The following is a 14,408-nucleotide window of genomic DNA, read 5'->3' as shown; positions in this document are numbered from 1 at the left end:
AGTGAAACATTGATAGACAGTGTTTTTGTTAGATTGAGTGATCTTCGCTGAAGCTTTGAAGCATGTGATTGTTTGCCCTGGATCAGACCATCTTCCGTTAATAGCTACTATTAATCACCCTGTGAAAAAGGCTGCGAAAAAAGAGGGCCGTAACTAGACTGATGAAAAAAGAAAATATCCAAAAATTTGCAGAAGGGATTAGTATTACTGTTTGGAATCCAGTTCCTACAGAAAAATAATGCCCTTCAAGGATATTAGATAACTTAATATCAGCTGTGTTGCCTGTCTATGAAAGATCATGCGCTCTAAAGGCTATAAAATCCAAAAAACTTTTTCCACGAAAGCCAGGGTTCTCGATGAAAATAATTGACGCAATAAAATTGAGAAACAGGCTAAATGAGAGATATTTGGATGATCGTAGCAATGAATCATTTGTTCTATTTAAACACAGAGTAATTTAGTGAATAAACTTCGAAGAAATGCAACTTCTGATTCTTATAATCGTACGTTGGAGGATAGCAAAAGAACAGAAACGCAGAGGACAATATATAATCTTGTTAGTGACAAAGGGGATGAGATTAATGAAGAAGTGTGCTTTAGCGGTTGCGACCGTGATGATAAAAGTGTAATTGTAAATAGACTTGGTGCATTCTTCTCGAATGTTGGCCCTGAAGTGCAAGCTAGTGTTTGTGACAAGTATCAAGAAATGCAGTGTAGTAAGACTTGTCATTAGAGGTGAATTACTATGAATGAATTTTAATTTATGTACCAGTGATAAAGTGAGTAAAATTGTGAAGACGCTGAATTCTAATTCACCCAGAATGGATGGTTTATCTCTTCGAGGACTTAAACGGATTTTAGGTTACATACTACCCTGTCTGTTTTTATTATTAAGATTTATCTAGAAAAGGATAAGTTCCCTGAACAACTTAAAGTCGCAAAAGTCATAGTCCTCCATAAGGGTGGATGCGAAAGAGATATTAAAAACTGACGACCGATATCAATTTTACCTTTTTTATCAGAAATATTTTGAAAAAGTAGATCATAAACGCCTATATGATTTTCTCCGGGTCAATAAATTATTAAGAGAAACCCAATTTGGTTTCTGAAAGGGACACTCCACGACTCATGCCTTGCAGCATTTAGTGGAATGGGTTAGTGATGCGTTGGATAACGGGTGCTTGCCCATGTCAATATTCATTGATGTAATGAAGGCATTCGATATTGTAGATTTCAAGATTTTGCTTGACCCACTTAAGTGTCTGGGATGGCATATCATTACAGTGGTTCGAAAGTTGTCCGCTTGGAAGATCCCTGTGTGTAGTATTCAATGATGTGACCTCGTCTTCTTATTGACTAAAATGTGGAGCAGCGAAAGGATCAGTTTCAGGCCCTTTGCTTTATCTTGTGTACGTCGATGCTGTGCGCTTTTATCTTCAAGACGTCAGTGTTACAACTTTTGCTGATGATAAAACCTTGACAGTGTGTTCTAAATCGATCGAAGAGTTGGTGTTGAAAGCTAATGATGCGTTAAGGAGGCTGTAAGATTTTAATAACCTTAGCTTACTGTATGTCAACGTTAATAAGACTTTTTTAATGACTTTCTGCAGAGTAGGCATACCAGTTGATGCTAGTTGTCAAGTTATGCTATCTGGGAAGACTGTTCAGCAAGTTCAGATCGTGCAGTATATAGGATTTTTCATAGATTCAAATCTTTCCTGGTAGCATCATAGTAATGTTATTTCTGCAACAATCTGTCTGAGGAGGTGAAACGCTGTGTAGACTGAAGCATTTTTGCCAAAGTGGATTCTACAAATGATTGATCACTCAACTGTTTACCCATATATATCATATGGCTGTCTGATCTGGAACAGTAATTTTTACAGCAATTACAAAAGAATCCAGATCTTCAGAACATAGTTGTGGAGGGAGGGACGGCTGGTTGGGGGGGGGGGGGGGTGGTAGGGACTAATGGTTGGTTTGGGGTGGTGAGGAGTAATGGGTGAATAAAAGATCGGGCCGATTGTAAGAGTAGGGCTGTTGGGAGGAATTTGTTTATTTTGGAAGTGATGATGTGAAGGAGTTTGGCGTATTATTATTTTTTAGTTATTTTTTATGTTGGTGTGTTTAAAAAATGCTTAATCTTTTCTACTGCACGACAGCAAAACGTATGTTTTGCATTAGTGCAGTAGTTGTGAATTGTAAAGAGTTATAACTTTGTTTACTAATAAACGCAGTTGTCAGTATCAGATTGAAACTTGTTTCAATCTCCTATCCACAAGAATACAAAATGTAGCAATTTTTTTAATGATCAGTATGGTGCGTTACGGTTTGTGTCAAATCAATGCTAATGTAATACTGGAAGAGGGCTCATCCGAATAGAAATCGGGTAATCTAGTGCAGTGGTTACCAAAATTTTAAGCAAATGAGCGACCTTACAGCTCATAAACCTTAGTTCCATCGCCTCTTCTGCGTTGTCTTCTTCAAAACGTTACAAGTCACGAGTAGGCTAGAGAACTCTTTAGAATCCATGTCTACAAAATTGGGACGAACTGTGCTGCAGTCAAAATGTTTTTGAAGTCTTGAAAGCGTTAATTGGATTGAAATTCAAGTCTGAAAGAACTATAATTCATTCTTTGTTGTTAAAAGGAGACTGTGAAGGTCCTATCTTGCCAAGAGCCTGCTTCAAGCGAGCAAAGCTTTTCGGGTATGTGTACAAGAAAAGCTCCATCGGTAGCCAAGCTCACCAACTTTGGTGCAGGAATGTTTTCAGAGTCTTTAGGCTTTTCAAAAGCAGAAAATACGAAAGTGGATATTTCTGCAAGAGATATGTTTTAACAATCCCTACTTAAATTAAAGCTTAAATTCACATTTCGTCACTTTATAAAAAAAAACTGTATTGCATGTTCCTATTGTTTAGGCTTCTCGATAGCGCAATACATACGGTATTCATAGCGTTCAAATTAAAGTCATTATGCAAACATAGGAAGCTCTGCCGACAGGATTCGATTATGCTGCTAATTGTAATCCAGCACTGCAAAAGTTTTAATAGCTGCAAAAAACGGGTGCTTTTTTGCAGTATACCGAAAACACAAGATAAATAGAATAATATCACTCCTAAATGAACAGACACATATTGAATGGCAGATTCGTGGGTCGCTAGTTCTTCTCTCTTTTTTTTCGTAAATAATAGGTTGAGATGAGTTGTGCAAATCAGATAAGTCATCCCAGGCACTGTGTCTGAATTTCCCCGAGAGCTACCAAAAAGTTCCCTGTGAGCAACCATTAGCTTTCGATCGGCGGTTTGGTGATCTCTGGTCTACTATCCTTATATGTTAAAATAGAGATTGCACTCCAGCAAAGGGGCAATTTATACCGTTTTTGAGTTGAAAACAACAATATTAGCCCGAAGAGAGAAAAACGTTGTCGAGTGAAAATTCTGAGACAGCCAATCGATTTAGAACTATCATACAGCTGTAAACGCAGCCTCTCAATTACAGGCGCTCTAATCCTGCGCGTTGGCACATACCCCGTTAAAGATATATGCAATTCACAAACGTTTATTACCGACAATTATTTTAAAGCTTTGTTTGACGAAGTTGATTCTTTTGCGGTTTCATTAATTTATAGGTAGATCAGACAGCTCGTTACACGAACCGTAAGTAAGCGATCCTTTTTTTATTGAAACTGTAACTCTAAAAATAGCAAATTCAAGTACAACATACATAACAAAAGAATCTGTTTTTCATGTTGATTTTAAATACGTAAAATTCATCACTTTAAAATTATCCATAGGATGTTATTAACATTAAACCTTCATGCTGATTCTAAATAAATAGCCTACAAGTCATTAATTATAAATCACCCATTGAAGGTTTTTAGCAGAAAACAAATGTGTTGGCTTTTAGAAAACGGGATCCAAGACCGCCAAAAAACGTATGCGATGTTGTTGAAACTTAACATGAAATTCAACGTGGCTGAGAACCCTATAACCGAGATTTCAAATAGATATCAATAAAAATTTTTAATTTCATATTTTTTCCAAAGTAAGATCACATGTGCTAATGGTATTATCTTTTTCTTTTCTCCCAAAAAATGATCGTATCGAACCAGTGGTCGTAGAGTTATCTGAATAATGCTCGTTCGAGCGGAAATTAAAGGTCTTTTTAAATAACAAAAGCGGTTACGCCACAGCAATGTGCTTGTTACCCTCTGCAGGTCAGTAAAGTCATACTGATGCGCTCTGTGGACAATCTTGAATACATGCTTCTCTTGATTCATCATTTTATTAAAATACCCTCTTCATGTTTGTTTTGTTGTGACTGTTTAGTGTGTTAAATTAGTCGCGTCATAGATTTTGTCTTCTCCCCTCCCTAGATTTAGAAAAGTAACATCTCCCCCTCATTTTCGTGAATTCCATTCAATAAACACATGCCTAGGATATTTTCAAAAAAGAGTTGCGTCTTACTGTTTTAAAAAAAAGTTTCGGAGGTCCCGGATCAATGGAACTAAATTTGTTTCCAAAATGTTTGTCTTCATTGAAGTTTACAAGTTTCAAGCCGATGTGTGAAAAAATCTGATTCTTGCGTCGGAAATCGAAACAGCAAAATCTTTCTTTTTAATTTTTTTTGTGTGCCCACTGAGACCCCTTAGTCCAGTCTACATAGGCTGAACTTATCTTTTCAATTTCTGGCAAAGTTTGAGGTGCCATAAATCAATACAACTCATTTTTTTTTTCAAATAATTGTGGCCTCTTAGTTCCGTTTCGCCTATCGTACGTGGCCAGGAAGTTGGAAATCAATCGAAGTCACGCACAGAAAAATTAGGATCTGCCTCTGGCATCACGAATCAAAACGACCAAATTTGTTCTGTGTCTTCATTGAGCATTTCCCTTTTTACACGCCTCTTAAGTTTTAACACCGTTTTAAGAGTTCAATACAGTTAATGTATTACCTGTGACTATTAATGACAACGTGGGGCACCACTATCAGGATTACCGTGAGCCAAAACCACCAGATAGTATCATCCTCAGTATACAATACATAAGCAACAGCAATGTCCGAAGCGAGATCAAAAATATAAGTGAAAATATCCAGTACTGTGAATAATAAACGGAAGTTTGTGTATTCAGGCATTGGTAGTGGTGACCGTAAATAAATATCTCCTTTGTCGACGAACTGAAATTAAAATACTGATCACAGTTTTGATCATGTGTTTTGAAGCCTGAGCTAGCCGCCTAAGCAAGTGCTCAGGCGGCTAGTTGTTGGTTCGGACAAAAGACCATGAAACACAGGACTCGTCCATAGTTATTTCTTGAATGAGAAAATTGGCAAGCTTTACTTTTTCCAATTTTTGGAGTTTCGCACTCAAAACCAGTTAAAAATTATCTCCAACAACGTTTCGATTTCTTTGGCAATTTTACCAACGATTGTTTGCAACCACTTCCTGTCAGCTTGCGCAAAGATAACTATTTTTAAAATTGTTGATGAACGGCAGAAGGTCAGGTGTTCAAGCAAGCACATACCAGGAGCTTGTCTTGGCGGGAGGGAGACCAGACAAAAAAATTCAAGTTAGAGGTAAAGTGTAAATAATTGCAGGAACGTTACAAATCTTGAGATTGAGTTGCAGCGGGTCACAGCCCTCCCATTGATAGTTGATCGTACTGCGTACGAGCCTGTATTCAAAGCTTGGATTTTTGAGAATGTTCTGTCTTCCTGTCGATAAAAATTTATTCCTCTTAATTATGTTCAATGTACATATCGATATAGAATAACCCCAATTAGCTTTCACTAGTATTGTTTTCCTTCTCAATATGCAGGTACTTTTAATTGGACTGTGTGAAGGTCAAATATCAAGAAAAAGATTTCATTATTTAGCAACGTTTAGAGATAGTGTTTCTCATTCTTAAACTCATTGAAAAAACTGAAACTAAATTGACCAATCAGATCCATTAAAAGAGGAAAAAGTACCATCTACTGCGCTAGAAACTTTGAGCTCTATGTTAGACAGAAATGGAAAATATAATCAATTCAAAAATATAAGTCTTAAAATGCTGTATAACAGATAATTAAATAATATTCAACATCCATATAAAGCCTTAAAATTAAGAAACTGAAATATTCGAACTATCTTATGTGATATAGAAGTAACACACAAAATTGAGACTATTTTTTTCTCTATAATATAATACTTGACCATATCGTTTAAAAATAATAACCTAAGATGTTCCTGAGATAATTCAGGTACGCCTTTTTGATAAAGTGAACGCTCATAGTTTCTTTTGATTTGGTTCAACATTCCCCGAAGTTTGAACTTAATGCTTTTAGCATATTCCAACCCACTTAGGATCAAAAATCCCCCTCTTCCCAATGATAAATCCTATATGCAAACAACGGGTAAACGGCATAATTTACAACCCTTACATACTTTATGTGCAAACAAGGAGCAATTTACGTAAATTCGAGCCCTATCCAAACGAGCTGGGGGGGGGGGGGTATACAAGCCCCTTAGGCATAGTTGTTTCACCTCAAGATTATTTTGAACAAAATAGCTATCTCAAAATTTTTATCAGATGCCTTTGGTGGAAAAGAGAGTGGAAGGGTTGCAGGATGCATTCCGATCATTTGTTACTCTTAAATATGGTACTAGAACTTTAAATTTCCAATCAAACGAGCCCCCTCCAAATTTTATACCAACACTCCTTCCGTATGAAGTGGTCTGCGAAAAAAAAATAATAAGAATACATTGAAGCCTCTTTACTAAAGGAAAATCTAGTGCGTTGACTTTGATCTTGGTTATTGTGGTGATTTTTTTTTGTTCTTTGTTTTATGTTATTGTGAAAATACTGGCGGATTCAATGGGTACGAGAGGGGGGGGGGCAAAATTTTTCTGGCTCCCTATCCCTGTTTTTTCTCACTCTTTTTTTAGAATGAATTTGTCAATTTTGTCAATTATTGGCACTTTTGTTACATTGCCCCCTCCCCAAGATTTCGATAATTGGCGCGTTTGTCACATTTCCTCCTCCCCCAAAGATTTTGCTCTAGATTTGCCCCTAGGTGAAAAAAAAACTCTGTTCAAAATAAAAATTGTTTTCAGTAAAGCGCACGACGCTCTGGCTTTTAGAAGACAAAAGAACCGCTATCCCAGCTTTTTTCTGCAGTAATTTCTGTTCGTTTTAGGTCATCATTCAATGTAATCTATGTTCTTTTTGGGTCTCATTTATTTATTAATAATGATTTCTGCTCGTTTTAAGCTTGATTTTTTATATGATGCTATTTCTGATCGTCTTTGGTTCGTTGTAACTTTTTACTTTTCTTTGGAAAACATCTTTTGGGGAATTGTTTCTATTTTAATTAATTCTTTAACGGGCACGTTAGGCTTCAGTGAAAAGTCAAAGTGCTGACAGGTTGTGTCAGCTTTTTACTGATTAGAAATAAAAAATGGATCATACTTTATTAATGTTTCTCCCTACTCTTTGTATGTCCCTCCCCACTTGCTTTGGCACTGCTTTGATCTCCTTTAGGAATGGCGGTGGATCTGGGGTGGTCCAACTGAGATTCTGAAAACTTCCCCATTGTTGTGGGTTTAGCCTTTGCATCTGCTTTCTTATAAACTGAGGGCTGTTCCGCATCGGACATTCTTTTCCTAGAAATAAATGTGATAGAACATAAAATTATCTCGTGACTATAGCCTGCATACAGCTGTATTTTGCACAGAAAATAACTTAATCTATCTTTCTGGTTACTACTTCCGCAGGGAGTGGATATGAATAGAATAAGAGGTAGAGAGAGGAGGTGGGGATACAAAGGGAGAGAAAGGGGGAGTTGGAGGAGCTTATATTTCTCCAGCTATTTATTGTCAGCTCAAGCTCGATTTTGTAGCTTAGTAATCTTGCCATTTTAACGCTCTACATGTCAAGAATCTTTTAAGGCCTAACTTCACAAAAAAATTTCTTCACAAAACAATTGTTTACAAAATAATTTTTTTCGGGGGAGGGGTTTACAAAAAACTTTAAAAATGCATCAAAAATGTCATTTTGAGAAAGTTCTTGTGAAAACCTTTATAGGGTACAATACTTGTGTAGAGTTGGATAGTCCAACCCCTAAAGACAATTAATTTCACATAGATATCTGAACATAGTGAAGGGTTGGCCCAGGGGAATTTCCCTTTATGTTTAGTTCAAAGAACCTCTTCCCCCAAAGGAATATAGAAAAATACTACAAAACATTAGTTTTTTTCCGTGTTTTGACCCGCCATACCTGAAGTAAAATCCCCTGACACACCCTTCCCCCCCCCAAGGGTCGCCCTTTAGTGCCCCTTATGGGCACGTGCGTGTAACGTTCCACGATTATTGATTATTTCTCTTGAAATTAGGTTAGTTTGACTTCCAAAATAAGGACAATAATTCTAAAACCCATTTGGTATTCCATGTAGGAGCTAAGGTTCAAAACTCGGATTTTAAAAACAAGACAAAGAAAGGAACGGTTGTGGATTCTTTGCCAATTTAATTCTGGTTACAAATTAACAAAAGTAAACAGGAAATATTGCCTGTGACGTCATGACATATTCATATTCTGAACGCGTTGGGGAAACATTTGCGGCTTTATAATTTTCCCCAGATATTGAAGTGCTAACTCTAATGCAAAAAGTGGAGAACTGGGTTATTTTAGCAATAATCAAGTGGTTGATCTATCCCATTATTTTCCCACAGAGAGAGGGGGAGGGGTAAAAACAAGAGAAAAGTTCATATTCAGGCCAGGTTAACCTTTTTTTCATCCTACGAATTAAGTTTTCAGAGCCAAGTCAATATTGATTGAATCTTGTGACAGTGACTTGATTGGAGTAGGGACTCTGAGCCTACTTACTTATCTAAAGCTCCTGCTTGGCAGTGCCTAGGTGAAAAACAATAGCCAAGTCTTTTTAACTTTCCTGTACTATAGCCCTTTCAAAATGATGCTTAACCATCTTGGTTAAACAACAGAATGGGAAATTAATGCAGTTAAGTCAAAAATCTTCAAAGAACAAAGGGGGAATCTCATATACGGGTTGTACCCAGAAGTAAATGGTGAACATGATGCCTATTCTTCGAAACGAATACAAAATTGCAAAAGAAAATCTTTTAGTGTCTTTTATAAATACAGCTTAGATTCATTTACTTCATAATGTGTTGGTGCGTCAAGCTCAAAGACAACCTAACATAGTAATATGTATTATACGCGGAATTGAAGCAATATTAACAAATGCACATTGTATTTGTTGCATATTTCTTGTCTAAGCCCTCGAAGAAGAACGAATTTCACCAAAGGCTCAGAACCTTATTTCTGCTCCCTGTTCCAAAAGTCTGATAAATTTAATCTTTCATTAATTTTTACTTCTATGGTACATCTACAGAGAAATTTAAAATTTCAAGAATACTAATGGAGCAAGTACGAAGTAGTTGCTTTTAGTACTTTTTGAAACACTAGTACGGATTATGCAATTTGTATTTTCATGGTTAATACAATTAGATTCCGGTTTTAATTAGTTAGATACACTTACGCACTCATGCATGGATCTTATCCAAGGATTGAAGGCAGGGCTTGTCTTGATCCTTTAGTCAGTCAATCTTTTGCGATATTGTACCAAACTTCGGTGTGCATCTTTTGACTAAAAAGTTTTTAGTCATATATAAAGTAGAGATTGAAAATGAAATTTTCAATTAATGGATTCAAGTAAAGCAGTTACAACATTAAGTATGCATAGTTTATCTGGGTTTAGAGTTAGAAGTTATTCTTTAATCAGAGTTTTAAATCTTTAAAGTGCTTCCTTTTTTCTTTCGTTTTTTTAATCTGAACATTTTGACCTATGAATGACTCATATGTTTGAACCTTGGAAGCCACCAGCTCAGGCACTGAAAAAAGATGGAGTCACATTTAGTGGTCACAGACTAAGAGGGGTAGGATAGTGCTGGTCGTAATTATTAACTAATAGAAAAAAAATAATTGTTATGCCAAACATACAAATATGGAATTTATTTCAAGTTACTTTTTTACAACTTACTAAGCTGTGAATTCAATCCGCCATTCATTTCCGAAAATATCCCATCAATGCTGTTTAACTCCTGATCACCATTCAGAGAATCAGATGGCATCGGCGTGATTAAATTCCTCGCCATTCCTGGTTTTGGATCCTAAAATCATAAAACCAATAAGAGATGAAGATAAACGGCTCTTCGGAGCACAAATTTAAGGGAAAGGTGTTAAGTGCTCTAGAGCGTTGCATATGACCATTAGTTCTGTAAAATCACCATTGGAAAAAATAATACAAGGGATATACATCCCCTTTTACTAAGTCAATGCTATAATGTTGGCTATATTTTTTTTTTGGGGGGGGGGGAGAGGGAACAGTTTCAGAGATTTCAATTGGGATACTTCAATCACGCAGATTGAAAATTATTGTCGGAATCTGATTCCCACAAGGTGTAACAGGTCTACCTTTCTATTATATATAGGCCTGTGTAAAAATAAAAATTGTGGATGGGAGAAGTTTATAGGGTCCTGGTTCAATGGGTTTACTTGGGGCTCTGGTCTATAGAGATTTAAAAGTTATTTGTAACTATGATTTAACCAAGCCATAACATGTCTACCTTTCTATCAAAATGTAAATGACCCTGTTGTACAAAGAGCATAATTGTTTGCATAGTTTAGAGCCCTTACCCACGAGATACACATTCTAGACCTTTCGACCGTTATAGCCGGAATGGATGTGTCTTAAAATTTCGAAATGATGACATATTTGGGTTGTGGGGCACATAAGGTCTTATTTGTTTGTCAGGATTTACTGATTGGTTTAGACTTAGACCCTTTGAAATACACCAGAAGTCAGGATTCACTATCGAACAAACTCTTCCCCAATTTTCTATGGCCATTCATCCTACGGGGTCCGTAAAAAAAATCTCCGATAGTTAGAGAAGAAACAGAGGATTTTTTTTTGTTACCGTGCTGGAACTGGCATAAATCGATATCGGTATGAATGTAATTTTGGGTACTCAACATCTGCAGTAAGTAATTCCAGGAGTGAAGCTCCATAATTTTTATTGGGGGGAGGGACGCAAAACGGGTCCACATCGGGGGAGTTAAGGGACATGAGATATCTTTCAGGGGAAAGGGGTGTTAGGACATTTATAAAAAACAAAAGCCTAAATATGTTTTAGGATGTCTGAAAACTTGTTTTGGGAAATAACTTTATAATGGATACTGAACACCCAATGAAAAAAAAAATAAAGGTGGCGGTACCTCCCCTAGGTCTTCAATAGCACATTTTTCTTCGAGAGCTAGTGAAGAAAGTTACTATTTAGCAAAGACGCTACTTGGTCAAATTCAAAAAATTACACAATACATAATAAGCAATCAACACATTAAACAAAAATACAATTAAGTACAGGTGATCGGTTTTTACTATAAAAAAAAAGTCGGCCATGAGTTGCTCCAGACGATAGTAGTATAGTGTAATAGTGTAAACAAGCTTTCGGATGGGCAAAGGTGTTTGCCATATACACCCGGCTTTCTCGGCCAGCTTCACCACTAATATTGCAGTACCTATCCCCCCCTCCACTTCCTCTGACCCCAGAACAGAACGCTCAACCTCATAGTTGAACCAAGCGCTATTCTGAAAGCTTGGTTCAAGCAAGCGCTATTTTGATTGAACCAAGCGCGAGACAGTGTATCGCGCTATTCTGTTGCATGCAATTTTGAATGGATTTTGACTCTGTAAGATTAAATTTATTGTGCTAAACTTTTAATATGCGTAATTTATTGACTAATACTTATGATAGTAGAATGCTTACAATGTGTTCAGTCGGTGTATTATCCTTGGCACTTTTGCACCGTCTTTATAATAGGAATAATCGGTGTATATTCTTTGGTACTGTTCCACCGTCCTTGTAATGGTAATAGTCATGGCCGCTCCCTTGGCACTTTTCCAAGATTCTCCATAATGCCACCACGAATACTAGCTGGGTCCTACAGAATAGGCGCTTCCAGCGGGTGACCTTGATTGAGTGGATAAAAGCAAGAATATTAGATGTATTTCAAACAGTTCGTGGTAACGAACTGTAAGTAAGGAGCCACCCGGCTCAATGGTAACCGAAACTCTAAAAAACGGGATTTTGATACCAATAGATACATTAAAAGAATCAGATTTTAATTCTGATTTCAAATATATAAGTTTCATTAAGTTTAATCTTACCCATCAAAAGTTACGTGCCTGAGAAAATTTGGCTTATTTTCGAAAAAAGGGGGAAAGACCCCCTAAAAGTAATACAACCTTAATGTAAATCACACCATCATATTCAGCGTATAAGAAAACCTTACTGTAGAGGTTGCAAGCTCCTATCTACAAAAATGTGAAATTTTTCATTTTTTGCCAGAAGAAAGATCACGGATGCGTGTTTTTTTGTTTGTTTGTTTTTTTTTGTTTTTTTTTTTTCCAGGGGTGATCGTATCGACTCAGTGTTCCTAGAATATCCTGGGAGGGCTCATTGAAACTAAAATTAAAAATTCTAGTGCCCTTTTTAAGTGACCAAAACAATGGAGGGCAACTAGGCCCCCTCCCGCGCTCATTTTTTTCCCAAAGTCACCCGATCAAAATTTTGAGATAGCCATTTTGTTCAGCATGGTCGAAAATATGATAAAAATGTCTTTTAGGATGACTTGATCCCCCAAAGTCCCCAGGGGGAGGGCTGAAAGTTATGAACTTTACTCAATGTTAGCATATAGTATTGGTTATTGGGAAGTATACAGACTTTTTCAGAGGAGATTTTTTCTGGTAGTTGGGGGAAGGAGAGGGTCGGGGGCTACATGGAAGGATCTTTCCATGAAGGAAGTTTTCATGGGGGAAGGGACATTGCTATGAAGGGGGTGCCGGATTTCCCAGCATTATTAAAGAAAAAGATCAGGAATTAAATAAAAAAAAAACAAGTTTTTCAACTGATCAACTGATTATGATTAAGAGGTCATTTTTAAAGAACTGGAAAAAAAATTCGAACTATAGTTTAAAGAGCAGGGTATTGACTAGGCGGCGAACCCCCTAATATACGTGTTAAAAATTTATGAATATAGAAGTTCGTTACGTAAGTTAATTCTAAGTTACGTATATTTATTACTAATAAAAACGTTCGTAAATAAAATTAAACAAGTTTCGAGAAAGCCATTTAACCAAATATAATATGCAAATTTTGTTTTAATTATTCATGTACGGTGAGCCAAAATCAAAACCTGCATTAATTCAAAAACGTTCAAAAATTAAATAAAAAAAACAAGTTTTTTTAACTGAAAGTAAGGAACGACGTTAAAACTTAAAACGAACAGAAATTATTCCGTATATGAAGGGGCTGTCCCCTCCTCAACACCACGCTCTTCATGCTAAAGTTTGATTTTCTCACAACTCTATTTTTTTAAACAATAAAAAAACTTTAGCGTAAAGAGCGAGGCTTTGAGGAGGGGACAGCCCCCTTCATATACGGAATAATTTCTGTTCGTTTTAAGTTTTAACGTCGTTCCTTACTTTCAGTTAAAAAAACTTGTTTTTTTTATTTAATTTCAACAGTAGCGAAGTAGAGTTTAGAGAGATAAAAGTGCGAATATTATTTTTTTTCGAAAAACGCTTTTATTATTGAAATGAGTGGTTTTATACTATAGGAAGTTGATGGAGTGGATTTTGAATAAGGAACTCTGTCACTTTTAAATTTGCTTGCTTCTGACGTAGACTTTGACTCCATGTTATTGGAAAAAAAAAGAAATTTGCCCCCTAAAGGTACTTCAGACGAGAAAACCTTCTGCCTCGATCGCAAAGGGTGAACTGGTGTCATGTACTATATTTGTCGGTAGGGGCGTCATGTATGGGTGGAAGAGAGACGCCTCTTATATTTCGGACCAATCCGTAAAAAAATTTGAGTTGGTAAACCACTGGCGCCAAGCCCAGTTATTTTACTCGCTAGGAACTAATTTTAAATGAAGTAATTTTAATAGCAATATCATCCATAACCAGTAGGTAAAAATAACCAGGCAGTCGGTATATCCATTGCCACCTCCCCTGAATATTTTGGCAAGTGGCCTCTGTAGTCGATACCAGACCAAGTCCATAAGAACTAATTACTTGTACTTTTTAGTCCCAGTCTTTATCTTTGCGCCCTTCTCAATAGCCATCTTTGGCAACCCTTCTACAGTTGCCAATAGTTTCATATTTTCATATTATTTTCTTGGACCTTTTTCTTAACCTGTTACGATAGCTCAACCCCCCGAAAACACGAATGAAGGATTAACACAAAAAAAATGTAAAAATAAAAAGGCTACCTTAGCATAATCTACACCATATATTCTGCCTATATTTTGGATTATAGGTAAAATATTCCTTTGTTTCTTCTTTATTTT

The 14,408-nt window shown here is 36.5% G+C and overlaps 2 protein-coding genes across 10 annotated transcripts in view; one reads left to right on the top strand and one right to left on the bottom strand.

Annotated features, from left to right (window-relative positions):
* Window positions 1-14,408, top strand: part of LOC148956525 (uncharacterized) — a 161,671-nt gene that overhangs the window by 56,473 nt on the left and 90,790 nt on the right. Inside the window, exon 1 of one of the 6 annotated variants that reach the window (XM_089085816.1) lies at window positions 9,616-9,731. The exons of the other annotated variants lie outside the window; for them this stretch is intronic. The gene's annotated coding sequence lies outside the window, so the exon portion shown is untranslated. Of the gene's footprint in view, window positions 1-9,615; window positions 9,732-14,408 lie in introns of those variants that run through there. 6 annotated transcript variants of the gene reach the window in all.
* LOC148956526 (XK-related protein 6-like) overlaps window positions 1-14,408 on the bottom strand; it is a 34,061-nt gene that overhangs the window by 10,126 nt on the left and 9,527 nt on the right. For all 4 annotated transcript variants that reach the window (XM_089085859.1, XM_089085848.1, XM_089085827.1 and 1 more), the window contains exons 2-4: window positions 10,039-10,168; window positions 7,451-7,644; window positions 4,954-5,177 (exon numbers count right to left, since the gene is read on the bottom strand). In XM_089085859.1, the coding sequence (XP_088941985.1) occupies window positions 4,954-5,177; window positions 7,451-7,644; window positions 10,039-10,153 (533 nt within the window). In that variant the 5' untranslated portion in view covers window positions 10,154-10,168. The remainder of the gene's footprint in view (window positions 1-4,953; window positions 5,178-7,450; window positions 7,645-10,038; window positions 10,169-14,408) is intronic.

The sequence above is a fragment of the Artemia sp. Qi Xiang Cuo genome, chromosome 1 (assembly GCF_049724085.1).
Source record: "Artemia sp. Qi Xiang Cuo chromosome 1, ASM4972408v1, whole genome shotgun sequence".
In the NCBI taxonomy this organism is placed as follows: Eukaryota; Metazoa; Arthropoda; class Branchiopoda; order Anostraca; family Artemiidae; genus Artemia; species Artemia sp. Qi Xiang Cuo.
This window is presented reverse-complemented; position numbering and strand designations above follow the sequence as displayed.